The 21,840-nt window shown below is 39.1% G+C and overlaps 1 protein-coding gene across 1 annotated transcript in view; it reads right to left on the reverse strand.

Moving 5' to 3' along the window:
* The window catches only part of KIF13B (kinesin family member 13B), a 196,845-nt gene that overhangs the window by 91,809 nt on the left and 83,196 nt on the right, over positions 1–21,840 (reverse strand). Inside the window, exons 11-13 of the mRNA XM_028114271.2 lie at positions 13,335–13,547; positions 11,275–11,385; positions 8,019–8,153 (exon numbers count right to left, since the gene is read on the reverse strand). Of these exons, the coding sequence (XP_027970072.1) occupies positions 8,019–8,153; positions 11,275–11,385; positions 13,335–13,547 (459 nt within the window). The remainder of the gene's footprint in view (positions 1–8,018; positions 8,154–11,274; positions 11,386–13,334; positions 13,548–21,840) is intronic.

The raw sequence follows: 21,840 nt of genomic DNA on the forward strand, positions 1-21,840 counted from the left end.
AAAAGATGTAAAAACCATGAGCGCCTAGGTGGTTCAGTCGGTTAAGCAACTGCCTCTCAGGTCATGATCCCAGGGTCCTGGAATCTAGTCCAGTGTGGGGCTCCCTGCTCAGCAAGGAGCCTGCTTCTCCCTCTCCTCCCTGCTCATGCTCTCTCTCTCTCATGCACTATCTCTCAAATAAAGAAATAAAATCTTTAAAAAAAAATGTAAAAACCATTCTTGCTCCCAGGCCATAGAGAAGCAGGCAGAGAAATAGATTTGGCCGGTGGAAGTAGTTGTGGACCTCTGATCATGATGATTTTATCCAGTTGCAGGGGTTTTAAATACTGCTGAAACAGGGAAACTAAAGGAACCCCATGAAAAATTGCTGTTTTTGCTCCTTTTCCTGCTTCTATTCTTGCAAAGGCCTACACCCAAAGGCTGATCATGCAGGACCCCCTCTGGGTCCTCAGACCCCGCCTGAAGGCAACACTGTCTTTATATAAATTAAATCACCGGTGAGGAAATATAGACTTCAGTTCCATTATTTTCCTGCCTCCACTACCACTATTCTAGTCTCGCTAGCCATTATTTCTTGCCTACTTGGATGCTTAAAGACATTTCTTTTTTTTTTTTTTAAGATTTATGTATGTATGTATGTATGTATGTATGTATGTCAGTGAGTGAGCGAGCGAGTGGCTAGCAAGCGCACTCTCAAGCTGGGAGAAGAGTGGAGAGGGAGGGAGCGGGAAAGAATTTCAGGCAGACTCCACCCTGAGCACGGAGCCTGACACGGGACTCCATCCCAGGACCCTGAGATCATGCCCTGAGCCAAAACCAAGAGTCGGACGCTTAACTGACTGAGTCACCCAGGTGCCCTGCTTAAAGCCATTCCAAAGTGTCTAAATGTCATGACATTTGAGTGTCTAAAGACATTTCAAAGTGAAAAGCACAAAGCAGAACTTCTGCTCCCCCAACCTTACCCAATGAATCTATTCTCTTCCCCATTAATAGTCATTACTGCCATCACCCAGTTAGTCTGCTAAAAAGCTTAGATGCTCCTGAGTCCTCTCCTTCCCTTACCAGCCTACCCCTGGGCCCATGTCAATCAGAACATCTCTATAGACTGTCCCTCCAAAACATGTCCAGAATTGGCTTATTTTCCCCCACCTCTACTATCACACCCTGCTGTATTGCTGGGGTGAATACATGAACCTCCTATTTTCTCCACTTCTAACCCTAATCCCCCAGCCCCATCCATCACCAGCATAATAGCTGATCATGTGATCTCCTTATTTAAAACCCTCTAGTGGTTTCCCTTTGAACTTCGAATGAAGTCCAAATTCTTATCCAGGCTTTCAAAAAAACACTCAGTGATGTGGCCCCGCCTACCTCTCCTATCCAAGCTCCTGCCACTCCCCCTTCTCCTGGAGCAAGATAAGGCTACGCTGGCTTTTTATCTGCCCCTTGAGCACACTGGCGGTTTCCTTGGTCTGAAACATTTTCCCGCTGACCTTCATATTGGTAATTTCTTACCATTTCTATCTCACCTTTAAAGGGCACATTCTCAGAGAGATATATTTCGAACTGATAATCAGAAATAACCACCCCATTACTCTCCTATTTCAATTCCTTACTTAGCACTGACTGTGGTGGGCTCAGTATCTGTCTCCACAGCTAGCATGGAAAAAAGCAGAGAACAGCTTGACCCACTCCCCACTGTAATCCAAGCACTTAACACAGGTGTGGCATAATTAGGAATTCAATAAATATAAAAGAAAAATAAATGAACAATCATTTCCCTTCAGACTCAAAGGAAGACAATTCTCTCCTCTTCTTTGCTGGTAACTCTTCTAATTATGTTGTGGGTCTCAGTGCTTCCCATCTCTTCTGGGACCTCCATCTCATAAAAAGGGCCCTTCCCCACTAGTATTTTCATTTCCCCTTTTCTGGGGGTTTCTTCACTCAACTATACTGCAGTGGTGTTTCTAAGGAAACAAAGAGCTGGGGATCCAGAGCTGTCCCATGGTATCCTATTCAATCCCCAAGGAGTGTATATAATACAGAGAACATTCCACATAAACCTTTACGCCTCACTACTAGCTGAGGCTTCCTGGCTAATCCCCATACTTTCCTAATCTGGAGAACAAGACCTGACTGTGTGGAAACTGCAAGTAATGCTTTATGATGTTCAGCAGTGGGCCTGAAGAATCTATTCCGTGCCTGTCTCCATTCCCCACTTTGGTTCTTCCCACCCTGACTTTATAACACCAACCCCATGCTGGAGAGAAGTTCCAAGAGGAGGAAAGAAATATCTAAAGAGAGGGATGCCTGGCTGGCTCAGTTGGAGGAGCATGTGACTCTGTCTCAGGGTTGTGAGTTCAGGCCCCACACTGGGTGTAGAGATTACTTAAAAATAATAAAATCTTAAAAAAAAAAAAAGTCTACAGAGAAAAAGGACACAAGGCCACCTAAAAAGGAGGAAAAATCCCCAAAGCACTTGGTTCAGGCCACTTCCATGTATAATCCCATTTCTCCTCCTGTAAGAAATTCTAGAAGGAGTCCTAACAGTGACTTTGGTGGAGGTGGAGGTAGAAGTAAGCCTTGAGCTATATATTCCAGGCCCACATCTGTGCCCTTGCTCTTGTTCTCTTTGCCTGAAATGCTCCCTCTTCCCTTCAACTAAATGAGAATGTCTTTCAATACCTAGGTCTAGTTTCATCTTCTACTTGAATGTTTCACCATTAGGCCACACTGACTTCTCCCTTCTCTGAACCCTGATTACATTCAGAGTAGGTACCACATTTTACTACCTGTTGTACAAATGGTGTTTTCCCTTTATTTAGACAGCAATCTTTACAGGACTCCTGCATCTCCTCCAACAAAGAGAACAGTACATGATACATAGTGAACGCTAAGTATCTGGTCATAGACTGAATTAAAAATTACTGGAGACAAGATATTAACACAAACGTGCAAAGGTCTAATCCAAATTCTAGGAGAAAAACTTCATTTTATCAACAAATATTATACTGAACACCTATCATGAGCTGGGCATTGAGTCACCAGAGATAAAAGAGAGACAAAGTCCCATCTGTGGTGCTTATGATCTCAGCGACAACTTAAATTTCTCATTTGAGATTATACTCTATTCTGATTTGGATGATTTGCTGGAATCTCAAACATTGAGCTCTAAAAGCTCCATCTGCCCAAAGCCTTACTGTTTGATATTTAAACAAGTTGGACAATAAACTTCTTGATAAATTCCTCCTATTGTGCTCTAAGCACTGCAGTAAAAATACTGATGAGGAAAAAAATAAACATCATAGGTTGGTATAGAGGTTATCTAATAAGTGCTATGAAAGTACAAGGTAATCAAATAAGATAAAGTTAATCAGGGGTGGCTTTTCAGTCTCTAGGTGATATATGGATATAATGATTCTTTTTCTAAAAAATTTGTTTATTTTAGAGAGAGAGAGAGAGAGAGCACAGGTGCACCAGGGGGAGAGGGGCAGAGGAACAGAGAGTCTCAAGCAGACTCTGTGCCAAGTATGGAGCCCAACACAGGGGCTTGATCCCACGACCCCCAAGATCACGATCTGAGCTGAAACCAAGAGTTGGACGCCCAACCAACTGCACCACCCAGGCACCCGTGGATATAATGATTCTTAAAGTACACTAGTTTTCGGGAAAACTTTAACAAATATAAAATACTAGATTTAAAGATCTGAGAAATAATCAAAGGCTAGAAATGGCTTTTTAACCTTTCTTCATCCATTTAAATTTAATTTCACTGGAGATGATTAGTTAACTATTCTATGAATTTATTGTACCTTGCTTCCTTTATAAATCAACTACTTACGTGGCTCTTTTAGGAATCTCCCTTTCATCAACTAAGTCCTAAAAGAAAGAGAGAAAGACAGAGACAGAGAGGAACAGAGTGAGGTGAAAGGAGGGAGGAGAGAAAGGAAGATGAAAAGAGACAGGACTTGTCCACTAGTGACAAATTTCACAGGGCAAGCTTTTCCGAGCCTGCAAGAAGGAAAAGTAGCATATTAGTAAAGCCTGTGAGGTTCCTCAGCCTTATCAGCGTTCTCAGATAATTTCTGAAGGAAAAGGTAAGTGAGTACCAGGGGTATTAAGCAGAAAAGTAGTTACTCCTCACATATTTAAATAATCAAAATTCTTTCATAAAGAAGTCACGCTGGTTTAACAGAACCAAGACTCTGAAGACAGCTGTTCTGGAATGGAGGTGAAAAAGGCAGGAAGGTATCTGCCCATCTTTTATGAATTCAAGTCCTACACCACAGGAGTCCCACTGCTGCCGACCCAAGAACTCCTAATGTGCCCTAACTGTGTCTTATTCATCTTGGGGTCCTTGAAACTGAACCCGCAGCTCCACAAACACTGACTGGCTGGTGCCTCTGCCATTCTGATCCCCTCAGTCAGCGACCAAATACTGGCCAAGACGACGACTGGCATTGTCATCTATATGATCGACATGTGTTTTAAAGCTGCTGCTGCTTTAATCATTTATCAAGGTATGAATCCTTACAGTGCATATATAGAATTTGCCCCAGATCCTTCAGAATCAGCCTTGTTTCCCAGGCCATTAATAAGTGACTTGTGAAAAGCGTAGATCCAGAACTGCATGAGCAAAATAGCCCTCCTGAAAAGATTTGGTGGATAATTGAAAGGCGTGTTTAGATCAATCATATTATGATCCCATTTCTGTAATATAAAAATATGTATCATTCTAAGTCTATAGACATACATACAGGAATAGATCCAGAGAATATGGATAAAACTATTAAATATTAACTGTGGTCCTCTCTGCATGTTGGAATTTGGGCACGAATCCCCCTCCCCTTTTTCTAGTAAGTATTTATAAAACTCTTCAGGAAACAAAGTATATTACTAGCATCATGTTTTTAAGGTGGGGAAAGCAGTTCTTCCCGCTAGAAGCTAGGCCAGCACTGGAAGACTATCTCAGAATCACAGGCAGTCCTTGCTTTGCACGAGAACACAGAACTGTAAAAATAACTTTGCAAGGAGATCTTAATAATCAATGGGGAAAACCGCAATTATTCTGTGACTTTTTAAAATGTCCGTAAAAACATTAAGAATTCTCTTACTGTCACAATGTATAAGGAAATGAAAAAACAGTAAAACTATTTAGTATACCATAATTTAGAATATTGGGCACACTGAAATTTAAAACATTTTCTTTGCAAAAAACTTAAGAGTAGTTTGAACACTACTTGCCTTCTTCTCAATATATATATATAACTTACAATATGGAGTGAGCATATTTTCTGTGCCTTGGCAAACTGTGATACTCCTTTCTAAGGAACTACCGTTTTAACCTCTGTGCTCCAGACGCTGCAAAATATTTCCAAGAGCTCCTTCAATGGGAAGTGTTCTCTGGCGTCACTCCCTTTGGGACATCTTTATCCTTCTCGTCACACTTTCATGACTTACATCGAGAAGTTCACCCTCACTAAATTTCTCTGGCTGCATATGTAGAATCTCACGAACAGCAGTGGCATGCATCAACATTATTTACTAAATTGTGGTAACTGGAATTTGTGCGTGTTGGAACCATGCAACACAAGGACTGCCTATGCATGCAAATTAGATACAAAATCATCTTGGGAGTTATGTTCCATCTATGGTTTGGCCACCATACCCTGCCTCTGCCAGTTCCAGACTAAACAAATAAATGGAGGATTCTGTTCTGGAAGAGACTCATACCACTTGGAACTAGAAAAAACATGAGAGATCATTTAATCCAGTACTCTCATTTATAGATGGGGTGCTGAAAATCACCCAGAGATGTGAAGTCATCTGCCCAGCATCTAAATTGACTTCAGAATTCGAAGACAAGAAATAAAAAAATAAATAAATAAGTAAAATGCTCAGCCTCCAAATTCCTCCTTCCCACATCATGGTATCACTTTACTGAAGCAAAAAACTGTTCTTGGACTGAGATCATCCTTCTGAATGTGCTTGGTCATGAATATACTTTTGTCATGGGGTTAGCTTGGGCAGTGAAGAAATCAACACTACCTCAAACTCTGCCAAAACAGGGTTGACCACACAGTCTGAAACAGAATCCCGACACCCCCACACAAGATGACCAGAAATATTTTGATTACCCTCCAAAAGTCTTTAAATAGTTTCTTTGTTTAATTTTTTAGTTAAGGAACAGATATGAATCAGGTTTTTTTCTTGTTGGGCGTATGTGTTTGTGTGTTCCAATCTGAACTTCATCACATCAGAAAGAAAAAGAATTCAGAGTTCTGAGAAATAAAAATATTTCTGAATATTTGAGTCCTATTCTATACTACACCTCTCCTAAAGCATATGAGTATCTGCAGCTGAAACCCTAACACAAAATGCTGCCACCATCATTAAGAAACACGGTACGGGATGTAATCACATACACTTTTTTTTTCTAATAGACAAGGATAATATACATAAGGTACCACACAGAGCATCAAATAAGACATGTGGAATATTTTATATTTATATAGTGCTTCTGTTTACAAAGTACTTGTAAATCTCATGTAATCCTCACAGGAACCCTGTAAGGTAGCCAGACAAAGCATCCATTTATACAGGAGGAATCTGTAGACTGGAGGGGGAAATGGACTTGAGATCACACATCCAGACAAAAATGCGGGTCATCTCCCTGCTACTCTCATGTTGCTCCCACTTGAGTACAATATCTGGGAGCGCACATAGGCTGCATGCATCAAAAACACAATTTACCTCATAGCATAATAAAACATGGTATCAGATACTCATTAATAAAGGGGCTTTATCAAAATAACACAAACCAGTTATGCCAGGATATCTCTGATAAAAACTGGGAAACTAGCCAATGCGTCGTGAATTCTTTAGTCTCTTTAGAAATGATGCCACATGGCTTTAATTTTAAAGCAGTTTCCAACTTTACCAGCTCATTATCTTTAACTTCCTAGTCACCTTAGTTAAATCTACATATATAGTGCCTATATTGTAAGGGAGGGAAAAATTTCCTCCTAGTATTTACTGACCACATGTCAGAATACTATAGTCCATTACCTAATTCACTTATGCTCTGGGCATGACAAAGTGATTATGAGCTCCTCATAATTTATGTAGTGGCTCAGGATTCCCGCTCATTCTAAAGTTGTCTCTTGTCTCCCTGATATGTCCCACAATTTACAGATTTCAACATACATCACTATTTGGGTTTTCTATTCTGTACTCTGACCCTCTCAGTCTCTAAGTGATCTATTCTTTTTTTTATAAGTTGATAATCCCAATTTTTAAATTTTCCTAAATTACTGGAAACACAAAACTCATAGTAAGTAGCCTCACATCATAACTTTCTTTAAACATTTCCTCTTGTAATCTAACCACTCACAAAAAGGTGTGCTTCAAATAAACCACAAAAGTTTTAGTCTACTAATAAATCATTTAGTTTTAAAAGTCTTCCTTTAAGCTTTAAAGTTATCTACTTAACTCCCTGGTATAAATCACAGTCAATAATAGTAGCTAAAGTTACTTAGTTTTTTGGAAATAACATCAGAATATTATGTTTTATATTCCTAGGTTGAATTACATTACTCGAAGACTAAAAAGGGAAACTAATCCCAGGTGTGCCTGGGTGGCTCAGTCGGTTGAGTGTCCGACTCTTGGTTTCGACTCAGGTCGTGATCTCAGGGTCATGGGATCAAGCCCCATGTCAGGCTCTGTGCTCAGCGGGGAGTCTGCTGGAGATTCTCTCTCTCCCTCTCTCTCTCTGCCCCTTCCCCACCCCAACTCTCTCTCTCTCTCTCAAATAATAAATAAATAAATCTTAAGAATAAATAAAAAGGGAAACTAATCCCAGAAACTCAAGATTTTCTACACTTCAGCTTATTCAAATAAAAACAATTTGCTAATTCTCATTATTTTGGAATAAGCATGGCTCTCTAAGTTAAAAAAAAAATACCATGAAATACTGTTCTTATTGTGGCAGGAAATAGCAGCAAAGCCTGTTACCTCACCTTTAAATAGTAAACCAGAAGTTCATTCAGAGCAGGATCAGCATTCAGATTAACAAGGAAGCATTTATCATCCCCAACTTTAATCCCAGAAGACTGAAGAGATATTCCAAGACTCTCAAGCTGTTTCTGCCGCTCCTGAAAATGTATTAGAGAACTATTAATTCCACAACTATTGACACAGCAAGATATAAAAGGTCGTACACTGGAATAATTATTAAATAACTTTACAGTTCAAATATGTTATCTTAGGACATGGTATTATAGATTATTGCCTTTTTTCTCTCTCCAAACTATATAATGTTATTTTATCTTGTTACTTAAAACTTTATTTTGAGGGTGCCTGGGCGGCTCAGTCCTTAGGCATCTGCCTTCGGCTCAGGTCACGATCCCAGGGTTCTGGGATCGAGCCCCACATCTGGCTCCTTGCTCAGCAGGGAATCTGCTTTTCCCTCTCCCTCTCCCTGCACTCCCCTTGCTTGTGCTCTGTCACTGCCTCTCTCTCTCTCTCTGTCAAATAAATAAAATCTTTAAAAAAATTTTTTTTTATTTTGAGAAATAAAGGCATTACCAATAGCAACCAAGTATTCTACTGAGTTCTCAATTATCATTCTTGAAAATACCTGACATCTTGAATTTGTCTTTCTCATTTAATTCTGTGCATATGAGCAAAGCTGTTTTACCAACTGTGGTCTTTACAAAAGGTCAAATTTTCAATGCACTCCCTTGCTTGATAGCCTCAGTGACTCCCCAGCCAGTATAAAGGCCAGACTCCCTCAACGAAGTCCACAGGTCCTTTGATCTGGCCTGTTTCCGTCTTCATGTTTTATCATTCCTACTCTCAAAGCCTATGCTATAGTTATATGGAACTCTTCCAGGTCCCTGAAAGTGTCAAGAATGCGCTCCTGAGCTTAAGAGATTTTACACCTGTTTCTTCTATCTGAAGGGTACTTGTTCTCATACTTGGTAACTCATACTTGTTTACGTGACCATTTCTCTATGAGGGCACAGATCCTATATACCCACTGTGAATTCCTAGCACCTAGTACAGTGCACGACACACAGTGAGCACTCAAAACGTGAGTCTTGTGAATGTGTCAAAATAAAACTTGCATATGCATTCAAGTACTATTTTCATAAGAATATGAACCTTTCTTTTTTGTGCCTACCTGCCTCTGAATCCACACGATATACAAAAAGTATGCATATAGGGGAATACAGGTGACTCCTGTAACCAATGCTCTAGGATTAAGGTATATGAATTGGGGCAGAACAGGGTGTCTTTGACTATATATAAATAGCAAGTGGTAATGAGTCACAGCCACCAAAAGCCTTTGATTGTAAAGAAAGACAAGACAAGCTAAGTCATTCAACTAGGGCCACAACATAAGTTTGCAGTACAATTAAATTACAGCTTAAGGATTTTGCTATTTTTAGGGATACCATCCCAAAGTTATCTGACCATGGACCATTTTTCTTCCCAGAAGACTTATTAATAATCGGTGGCTATCTTGCCAGCCAGAAATACATTTTGGGAAATGCTAGTCTCTTTTGAAAAAAGGTCAATGACCAACAGACTACGTCTTTTTCCCTGAGAGAGGAGAAGCAAGCTCAGCAGCATGAAAGCCTGGGGACTTGCGAAGATAAGGTGTTAAATGAGGTGCTGGATAAAATCAGGCACAGTCCTCAAAAGGGATACCTGACAGAGGAAGAGAACAGTTAGGTAAGGAAAGATGCTAACAGTTAGATTCACCAGCATTAGCACTGCAATTTCACTTAGACCTATCCTGCCTTGTATCAGCTAAGCAACTCAAATACAATAGCACTTCAAAGTCAATGTTTACTTTTGGAGTAGCTCTAAAAGGCTCACACAAATTAGTTCTAAACTGGATAATTATTAGAATGACTTATAATTTATGAAAAACAAAAAGTAAAATATGTAATGAGAAATAAAGTTCATACACTGGAATATTCTCTTCCCTGTAATTTGAAGGAGTTGCATTAAAATAACCCCGTGTAGGGATACAGATAAAACAAGACTGGTCATATGTTGATCTTCAATGAAACTGGGTGATGCCACATGTGGATTCATTATACTCTTCTCTCTTGTTTTTATCTATTTTGAAAATGATTATAATAAAAAATATTTAAAAATAAGTCTGTACTAATATCATATCCACTTTATGCTACATAATAGTTGTACCATCCTACAACATCTGATGTATAAATTGATTCTGGACAGCACATTTAAAGATGGAACCTGCTGGGTGACAAAAGTAGCAAGTTTTATATATTTACTAATATGAGGAACAGTTGAAAACACCAGAGATTTTCAACTTTAGAAAAGGAGAGGAAGAAGGCAGAGGTTACCTTAAATATCTGGGTAATGACTGTCCCTGTATTATAGGGCTCTTGGGGGGATTAAATAAAATACCGTATTTAAAAGCACTTAGCATAGGGCCCAACAGGATGTATGCAATAAATATTTGCTATTGTTATTACTCTCAGTTACTGTATATATGTGGGACACCCATTCTCTTAGCTTTGGAAGAACAAACTAAGGACCATGAGCAGAAATGAAAGAATAAAAGATTTCGATTAAATAGCTACCATTAGAGTTATCACAGCTGTCCAATCATGAAAAGACTGTTCGACAGGGTATTGGCCCCCACATTACTACATATATTTCTAAAACGGAGGCTGAATACACACCTAAAAGGAATGCTACGGAGTAAGTCTTTTATTAAGTAGACAACTGGACATTAAGGATTCTTTCTAAGTGCTAATGTTCCCTCCCTAAAATTTCACAACTCTATCTGTATTAAGTATTCTAAACATAAGAGATAAGACAGCTCAGATTTAGGTATTTCATATTACTTTTCCTGAGTATATACTAATACTATTATAGCCGAGCATCGACCCGTAATAATTTCATAGTTTGGGTAAGTTCGTAGTTTGGGTAAGCAAAGCACTTAATAGAATTGGGGGTTCATAGTCAGAGGCTACAAAGTAGTTACTTCATTTAAAAAAAGGCTTATGACCCTAAAAACATTTCCTACATAATGAACTATTAATTGTAATTACATCTTATCCTTCAAATTAACTTTGTGAAATAGAGACTCTTGGATCTAGGTTCTTATTACTGGTGCTAGATTTGCCATCTTCAAAGCTAAAAATCAAAAAAGGAACCAGAAACGTCATGAGTTGCATTGCACAAACTGCCACGAGCTTTCTCTTGCTTTAATCAGGAAGCACGAACCTGTGCAATCTCCTCGGTTTTCCTTAGTTTCTCCTCCCAGGTCACAGTCATTTCCTGGATTAGCTTCTCTGATTCTTCTAGCCGATCTTTCAGTTCTGGAGATTTCATTGCCTGTAAGAAAATATTTATTTAATGAAATGTCTGTACCATGCCCTGAAGAAAGCACTAACTAAATCCAAAAGGATAAAAGTAACAATCCGCCTCCTCTCAGCTCTACAATTCACTGAGGTCTCTGATCTACCTAAACCAGAATGATGAATGCCACTGACACACAGCATCCAGACTGTAAGCATCCCACAAAGCTCATTCAGTTACCCAAGGTGGGCTTGAAAGAAAGACTTAACTGTTTTCTTCCAACCTACTGTCACTGTGAAGATCTAATTACCTTTTTTTTTTAAAGATTTATTTGTTTATTTATTTGACAGAGAGAAGAGACAGAGAGAGGGAACACAAGCAGGAGGAGTGGGAGAGGGAGAAGCAGGCCCCCTGCTGAGCAGGGAGCCTGATACAGGGCTCGATTCCAGGATCCTGGGATCATGACCCGAGCCAAAGGCAGATACTTAATGACTGAGCCACCCAAGGGCCCCAAGATCTAATTACATTTAGAGAGACAGAAAGTTCAAGCTCTCAAGGGCTTATTTTTAAATCCCAATAGGTCATATACCTAGACTAATACACAGGATTCATTCTAGTCTCTCCTGATGACTTCAGGTATTGATTCAAGTATATACTGATAATATCTGTACATGTTGTAAAGTGAATGGTGTTATTAATACCAAGAAGATGGAAACAAAATTTCAAAGAATCTTGATGAACTGTAAAATTACCCCTGTAAAAAAAGGATAAATTTCAATGGGCAAAAATATAACCAAGATAATTGTTTTGACCATGTATTTTACCAACTTACTACCAGAAAACAGATTATAAGAAAGAAAAGGGCTATGGTCCCGACCCCAGGAAAGAGTCCCCCAGTGCTGGGAAATCATGGGAACAAAATGCTAATTAAACTAGAAATCCTGAATCTGCTATTTTATTTCACCTTTGAAAAGAGGATGAGCATTTGGTTTTAGGTTAGAATTATATAGGTTTCAAATTCAGTAATGGAACATAAACACCATACATTACAGAATGTACAAAGGGTAGTGGAAACAGAGCACCTCGAAATAGTTGGTTTTTTTTTTTTAAATATTTGAGAGAGAGAGAGAGCATGAATGGGAGGGGCAGAGGGAGAGAGAACGTTAAGCAGACTCCCCACTGAATGCAGAGCCCAACACAGAGCTCGACCCCACAACCCTCAGCTGAAACCAAGAGTCAGACACTTAACCAACTGCGCACCCAGGCACCCCTAAATAGATGCTATAAAATATTTTTTTCTACAAACATAATTAAGCCACAACATGGAAAAACTAGATTATTAAGATGTGGAAGAACTCCTTAAGATTTCCATTCTGCGGGGCGCCTGGGTGGCTCAGTCGTTAAGTGTCTGCCTTTGGCTCAGGTCATGATCCCAGGGTCCTAGGATCGAGCCCTGCATCGGGCTCCCTGCTCAGCGGGAGGCCTGCTTCTCCCTCTCCCACTCCCCCTGCTCATGTTCCCTCTCTCGCTGTCTCTCTCTCTCTCTCTCTGTCAGAATAAATAAATTAAAAAAAAAAAGATTTCCATTCTGTCTTCAACCAATGAACAAATGATACAACAAAACCTGCTTGAATCCTCTCCCCATCAGTCTATGTCCACTCTCCACCATTTTCTGCACTAAAATTGCATACGTTTTGTTTCAAGCATCTCTCTCCTTTATTCTTAGTTATACCTATACTGTGGAAAGAAACATTTTTGCAATTCCCTTTATTCTCGCCTCCTGTTCAATCCTTTCACATCTGTAAAAACTCTCTAAATTGCAACTATAACCCTCTATCTTTATTTATCACTCATCTCAAATTTCTCTTCCTATAGGAAACGCAAAAATTCTAGGTGGAGTACTTATCACTTACAGCTAAGGGGAAGACAATTCAAATTCTAGCTTTTCCTAGACCCATAAAGTGTGGCTTGGCTGTGCCTTATACCTCCGCTTTGGTTAGCTGCTCTCGGAGCTTTTCTACTTCCTCCCGGAGATCCCGGATAATTCGTGCATTAGGATCCTCATTCACCACAGCATGGTTCACGATGTTCTTGGCGCGATCTGCATACCGCAGAGTTGAAAGGGTTTCATCATAGTTATCGGCTGCTGGACTGACGGTGGCCACCATGGCTGTCTTGCTGTTACCCCCAAGACTGTCCTAGAGGGAGAAAGAAATTGAGTAGGATTTTTAAGCTGGAAGAAAACATCATATGAGGAAGCTAAAGTCAGATAGGGTGAGAGAACGTTCCAAGGTCAAACACATATTTAAGGACAAAGCTAGGACTAAAATACAGATATACTGACTTCAGGTCCCATGTTCTTTCTTCTCTGCCAAGCTACTTTTCTGCAGAAAGGAGATCTGGTTTTTAAGAAAAGACGGAAATACAAGGAAGCCTACATTTATTTCAGTTTAATAACAATTGGTTCTAGGCAGGCTACTCAAAAAACAATGATTTCTTAAATGCCTAAAAATCTTCCTTAGAGAAACTGAACAATCATGATATTATTTGTTATCTGATCAAAAAGTGATTACCAACAATCTACTCCATAATGCCATGTCCTTGGAATCTCTATGAAGCCTAAATAATGGCTCAGAAAGTGTTGCTGTTACAAGCTATCAGGCACCTTGCAAATTTTTTCAAACATAAGGCATAATTATAGTCTTATAAAACAAAAGATATGTTGAAAGTACCTGATTTTATTCCCTCTGATAGAACTCCAAAAACTATGAAAACAGGCTTACCTTCTACACAACCACTTCTACAGTTCAGACAAGGGTGCTAAAGAAAAGACACTCATCTTCATTATGCTAAAACTGATCGGTCAGGTGAAATGGGCTTTAGAATGGGCTCCAACAAATTCAAAAAACTACTTCCACTTGAGAACATTAAAAAATAACTAAAGGAGAACACAGGCAGCAACTTCTTCGACCTCAGCCGCAGCAACTTCTTCCTAGAAACACTGCCAAAGGAAGGGGAAGCAAGGGCCAAAATGAACCATTGGGACTTCATCAAGATAAAAAGCTTCTGCACAGCAAAGGAAACAGTCAACAAAAACAAAAGACAACCGACAGAATGGGAGAAGATATTTGCAAATGACATATCAGATAAAGGGCTAGTATCCAAAATCTATAAAGAACTTATCAAACTCAACACCCAAAGAACAAATGATCCAATCAAGAAATGGGCAGAAGACATGAACAGACATTTTTCCAAAGAAGATATCCAAATGGCCAACAGACACAAGAAAAAGTGCTCAATATCACTCGGCATCAGGGAAATCCAAATCAAAACCTCAAGGAGATATCACCTCACACGAGTCAGAATAGCTAAAATTAACAAGTCAGGAAACGACAGATGTTGGCAGGGATGCGGAGAAAGGGGAACCCTCCTACACTGTTGGTGGGAATGCAAGCTGGTGCAGCCACTCTGGAAAACAGTATGGAGGTTCCTCAAAAGTTGAAAATAGAGCTACCCTACGACCCAGCAATTGCACCACTGGGTTATTTACCCCAAAGATACAAATGTAGGGATCTGAAGGGGTACATGCACCCTGATGTTTATAGCAGCAATGTCCACAACAGCCAAACTATGGAAAGAGCCAAGATGTACATCAACAGATGAATGGATAAAGAAGATCTGATATATATGTATACACACACACACACACACACACATACACACACACACACACATATATATACAATGGAATATTATGCAGCCATCAAAAGGAATGAAAGCTTGCCATTTGCAACAACGTGGATGGAACTGGAGGGTATTATGCTGAGTGAAATAAGTCAATCACAGAAAGACATGTATCATATGATCTCACTGATATGAGGAATTCTTAATCTCAGGAAACAAACTGAGGGTTGCTGGAGTGGTGGGGGTGGGAGGGATGGGGTGGCTGGGTGATAGACATTGGGGAGGGTATGTGCTATGGTGAGAGCTGTGAATTGTGTAAGACTGTTGAATCACAGACTGGTACCTCTGAAACAAATAATACATTATATGTTAAAAAAAAAAAGAAAAAGAAGATAGTAGGAAGGGAAAAATGAAGGGGGGGGAAATTGGAGGAAGAGACAAACCATGAGAGACTATGAACTCTGAGAAACAAACTGAGGGTTCTAGAGGGGAGGGGAGTTGGGGGGATGGGTTAGCCTGGTGATGGGTATTAAAGAGGGCATGTATTGAATGGAGCACTGGGTGTTATAGGCAAACAATGAATCATGGAACACTACATCAAAAACTAATGATGTAATGTATGGTGATTAACATAGCATAATAAAATTTTTAAAAAGCAAGAAAAAAAATAACTAGATATAACTCGTTATTACAAAACCAGAAATCAAGTCCACCCCGACTCCACTTCACCATCCAAAGGCTGAATGTAATCCACCTGCGGCAGGTAGCCTCTCAGACAGCCCCCAATGATCCCTACATCCTGGTATTCATACCTCAGTACCCAGCCCCTTCCCTTGAGTGTAGGCAGGACATTTGATTTACCTCTAAGGAACAGAATAGAGCAGAAGGAATAGAATAGAGCAGATGGCATGTCACTTCTGAGATGAGATTATGAAAAGACCATGGCTTCTGTTATAGGTGTTTTCTCTCACTCTTGGGAAACCACTGTCATGAGGTGAGGTGGCCCTATGAAGAGACCTCAGGAGTGAATTTGGAAACAGGTCTTCTGAAGCCTTCTAACTTAGGTGGGCAGATCGAACCCCAGTCAAACCTTGCACTAACCACCCTGGATAACACTTTATTGCAGTCACATGAGAGACCCCAGCCAGACCACTTGGTTAGACCACACCCAGAATCCTGACCCATGGAAACTATGAGATAATAAATGATTGTTATTTCTAGCTGTTAGGTTTTAGGGGTAATCTGTTGCACAGCAATAGATAACTAATACTACACTAACATACCATCTCAAGATGAAAAGAATTACCCAAAAAAAGAGACTCAATACCCTCTTTCAGCAATAGAATATCACTGAATTATAGATTCTCAAGATAGAGAGAAGACTCAAACAGGCCAGTATGGGGGATCACAGGTCATAAGAAAGCCAGCTCTACTTTGGGCAGCTCTGGACAGATATAAAATTCTTACTTTTGAAGACATAAAGTTTTTCCAATAATCAACATCTAAAATTTGCACAATCTGTGATTTACACCATCTTTGGGCAGACTTGACTTAGTCCTCTCAGCCTTTTGTGAACTGGATTATTTTACTGATCAAAAAAAAAACCCCAGAGGTTTGTTTAACAAAGAAGGTCAAATACTCTGCCTAAAGATCCGGAACTAGTAAACTGAACAATATTCTAATCTAGCGGTGTTCCGCCTTCAAGTCCAATATGACTTTTACTCCCTCACGGCTACCCACAATTACACAGTAACAAAGTGACACTTGGCAATATAGAGAGAGCTCAGACCTGAGGAACAAGTAAGGTGGCCAGACAGCTTTCCAAGTTATTCTGTCCTACCACCAGAGACAAAATAATTCCCTAGGTCATGCTAACAGTTCAATACAATCCCAGACAACGTGTGTGTGTGTGTGTGATTGACAATGTGATGATCCACTACTGAAAATTCGGTTTTCCACAGAAAACAGAGCTTAATTCTGCCTCTGAAGAAAATACACTCTAACACATGAAAAGGAAGGAAACATAAGTAATCTGGGCTCTAGAAGGCAGAGGTGACTTCTGCCAAGTCTGTATGATTGCTTGCTTTCCTCTTCACCTCTAGACACTGATCGCACACCATTGGTGCCCAGCTTTGGCAACTTCCACAAGAATGTCAAGACGCACATTAATGAAATTCCAATGTTATATATAAAGATCACAGGAATGACATCTCAGATTACAGTTCAGTCACTAGCAGCACCATGGGGAGTGCTGCCCTTCAAGAACTACTGCATTCTGTTAGCCCACGTGAACAGCAAATGCTATTGGGTAAAAAGGGGTTTGTGACAATAATGACCAACGTGAAAAGGCATACATATTGTGCTTCAACTTGTGCTGAGAAAAGGAAACCTGGCAAATGACAAATACTTGATATTTTAAAAGCCCTTGTGCACGAGTAACAATATGCTTATATTCAAAAATGGCCCCGTGCCATTAGCAAGAAGGAAATAGCAACAAAAGAACTGGCACTCATTCAAGGAGAAAGTATAAAGCTTCTTGTTACTCTTTAATTGTTTAATTAGGCAAATCAGATGAGCTTTGTTTCAAATGTAGCAACTGAAAATTAAATGGACATAGGAAAGAAACTGAATTTTGGAAGGCAGGATCTTTTTAAAGCTGAAAGAACTCTTTGAAGTAATCTAATGAAATTATTTCATTTTACAGATGAGAAATTGAGACCCAGGAAGACTGACAGACTTAACCAAAGGTCATAACACTATTCAGAGCAGAGCTGAAAGTACTCATTCACTCAGCTCTTCACACAGTTTACCATCGAGGGGGTGACACTGAGAAGCAAACACTATATGGTAAGAACTAGAGTAGGGATAAACACAGCATGGTCATAGAAAACAGAATGAGCAGAAAACCCAGTCTTGAAAGGTTAGGGACGACTTTCAGAGTCGTGGTATCTGAGACCTAAAGATGAATAAGCATCGTCCAGATAAAGGCTAGTGGGGAGGGAAGTAGGAGGAAGAGAGGAGGAATGTTCCAAGCAGAGTAAGAGTCAAGTCCTAGAAGAGTACTCATCACTTAGCTAGAACTGATCACAGCAAGAGCAGGATGAACAATAAGAAATAGGGAGGGGTCAGAATACTGAAGGCCTCGTAAATCACAAGTCGTTAAAGAATTTGGACTTTATCATAATGGCCTGTAAGAGAGTTACTGAAGAGACTGAAGTTTAAGAAGAGTATTAGTTTTTAAGATATTACAACTTACTATAAAGGATGGAATGGAAATTTCGAAGGAAATGTTTCAATCATCCAGGCAAGAGATGAAAGTTGCTTCCATTAGATAAGCGGCAGTAATAATGGAAAAAGGTGGATTAAGTCAAAAGATACCCATTATTTGAGCATTTATTACCAGAAATTATTTGATGTTAAGAGGTTCATATTTAGAAAATTACACAGAGAATCAAAAAACCTCTTAATAAGAAACAGTTCTCCACTGACCACTTACCAAATGAATAACCACTCCATCCACCGAGAGAAGAGCTGGAGAATAGTCAGAAGAGCACTCACATCTATCCCCCAACAAATCACCAAGGGCAGTCATTTTCTCTGACTCCCAGATGTTGTAAATATCAAGAGCATAACACAATTATAATGCAAATACAATGCAAAAACACTTTTAAAAGAAAGTGCAAACCTTATGAACAATTTCATGAGTTCAATGATAGTTATGTTGGACGATACTACAATCATGAAATCCAACAAGGATCGGGGAGAGTTAGACTAATTTAGAATTAAAGAAGGAGAGAGCAAAAGGAACATAAAAGCCACTTCTAAGGAGAATGATTTGTGTATCAATCGATTCCGAGAGGTCTTTGGGAAAAATGTTTAAACATCAGAGTAAGTTTTGTAAAAATGCCTCGCTTGTGGAAGGTCGTATGTTTTTTAAGTAAAAAGTATGACAAAAATCAAGAAAACTTCATTTTTTTAGCCTAAGAATTAATACACAGAGGTTACAATTACAATCTAATTTTACTAAACAGAAGATAAACTGACTTTTTAAAATGTTCAGTTTTGTTCCTCAGTTCAAGTATTTTCACAAGACTCTCTTAACATTTGGTAAAAGTGAAGTGCTTCTCCTTCTAATGAAAAGTGACCTTTGGCAAGAGGTACAATATATAGCCTAGGCAAGAGAAGATGGGCAGCGAGGTGAACCCTGATTCCAATCTTATTTCTGCGACCACTGTCACATCTGTAAAATGGGGACACTACCATTTGCCTTCAGAGAAGTAAATGAGATCATGTACATGAAGTGCTTTGCATGGTACTTGATTCTCCCGGCCTCCAGCCTATGGAATGGATACTCAATAATTACCTGGGCCATTTTAAGTCTGTGAATTAACTTCATAAAAGATACTTCCTAGTGTTTGTTTAAATGGACTGAGGGAAGAACAATGAAACAACACAACAGTGAATATTATGTCTTTTAAATCAGGCACATCCCGGGAATAAGCATGAATGATCAAGAAATATTTCTGTGGAAAGCCTGAGGAAGAAATTAATATCTTATCGAAATTCCTTCTGGAAATTAAACAAATGAGATTTCAAGGATAATTACTGACACGTGAAGAACAGCACAATTATTTCCTTGGTAGTGAAATGTTTTGTAATGCCCCTTAAATTCAAGAGTTATCTACAAGTGGTTTTTAATTATCAAACTTTGCTTATTTATCCTTTTGTTTTAAATTTCTAATTCTTTTTGCATTTTGCCAAAGGAAGTACTCTATCTGATTTTCTACTGTGGCCAGTTTCACTTAATAAAGCATGCTTAAATGGTGTGTGGAGTTTTAGAAAGTAAAGTTGAATACCAATAACCCTTTGAGAGAGTAGAAACTAAGAGAAAACCCAACTTCCTTTACAAACACATCACGGACTAAGTCAGAGTTGTGTCACCTTAGAAGAACAAATATTGTTAAAATGTCTATTCTACCCAAAGAAATCTACACATTTAATGCAATTCCTATCAAAATACCAACAGCATTTTTCACAGAGCTAGAACAAACAATCCAAAAACTTATATGGAACCACAAAAGATCCCAAATAGCCAAAGCAATTCTGAAAAACAAAAGCTGGAGGTATCACAATTCTGGATTTCAAGTTATATTACAAAGCTGTAGTGATCAAAACAGAATAGTACTGGCACAAAAACAGACACATAGATCAATGGAACAGAATCGAAAACCCAGAAATAAACCCATAATTATATGGTCAATTAATCTTTGACAAAGCAGGAAAGAATATGCAATGGGAAAAAGAAAGTCTCTTCAACAAATGGTGTTGGGAAAATTGGACAGCCACATGCAGAAGAATGAAACTGGACCACTTTCTTACACCATCCACAAAAATAAACTCAAAATGGATTAAAGACCTGAAACCACAAAAAATCCTAGAAGACAGCACAGGCAGAAATGTCTGTGACATCAGCCATAGCAGCATCTTTCTAGATATGTCTCCTGAGGCAAGGGAAATAAAAGCAAAAATAAACTATCAGGACTACATCAAAATAAAAAGCTTCTGCAGAGTGAAGGAAACAATCAACAAAGCTGAAAGGCAACCTACTGAATGGAAGAAGATGTTTGCAAATGACTTATCTAATGAAGGGTTAATATCCAAAATATTTAAAGAACTTATACAAATCCACACCAAAAAAAATGAAATAATCCAATTAAAAAAAGGGCAGACATTCTCCAAAGACAAACAGATGGCCAACAGACACATGAAAAGATGCTCAACATCACTCATCATCATGGAAATACAAATCAAAACTACAATGAGGTATCAGCTCACACCTGTTAGAATGGCTAAAATCAAAACCACAAGAAACAAGTGTTGGTGAAGATGTGAAGAAAAAGGAACCTTCTTGTGTTTTTGGTGGGAATGAAAACTGGTGCACTCTGGAAAACAGTACGGAGGTTCCTCAAAAAGTTAAAAATAGAACTACCCTACAATCCAGTAATCCCACTGCTGGTATTTACCCTGAAATACAAAAACACCAATTTAAAGGGATATAGGCACTCATATGTTTATAACAGCATTATTTATAATAGCCAAATTACAAAAGCAGCCCAAGTGTCCATCAACAGATGAATGGATAAAGAAGATGTGGTATATATACACAATGGAATATTATTCAGTCATAAAAAGGAATGAAATCTTGCCATTTGCAAAGATGTGGATGGAGCTAGAGTATAATGCTAAGCAAAATTAGTCAGAAAAAGACAAACACCAAATGATTTCATTCATATGTGGAATTTAAGAAACAAAACAAAGCAAAGAAGACAAAAAAAAGGGGGGGGACAGGGAGACAAATCAAGAAGCCAACTCTTTTTTTTTTTTTAAGATTTCATTTCTTTTTTGACAGAGAGAGACGCAGCGAGAGAGGGAACACAAGCAGGGGGAGTGGGAGAGGGAGAAGCAGGCTTCCCGCAGAGCAGGGAGCCTGATGCAGGGCTCGATCCCAGGACTCTGGGTTCATGACCTGAGCCAAAGGTAGACGCTTAACAACTGAGCCACCCAGGTGCCCAAGAAGCCAACTCTTAACTATAGAGAACACGCTGATGGTTACCAGAGGGGAGGTGGGTGGGGAGATGGATGAAACAGGTGATGGGGATTAAGGAGTGCACTTGTGATGAGCACCAGGTGTTGTATGGAAGTGCTGAATCACTATATTGTACACCTGAAATTAATGTAACACTGTATGTTAACTATACTGGAATTAAAATAAAATTTAAAAATAGCCAAAAAAAAAAAAAGTCGTGT

Source organism: Eumetopias jubatus, unplaced genomic scaffold, assembly GCF_037043125.1.
Source record: "Eumetopias jubatus isolate StellerSeaLion01/CBP00866 unplaced genomic scaffold, mEumJub1_p1.0 scaffold_2, whole genome shotgun sequence".
In the NCBI taxonomy this organism is placed as follows: Eukaryota; Metazoa; Chordata; class Mammalia; order Carnivora; family Otariidae; genus Eumetopias; species Eumetopias jubatus.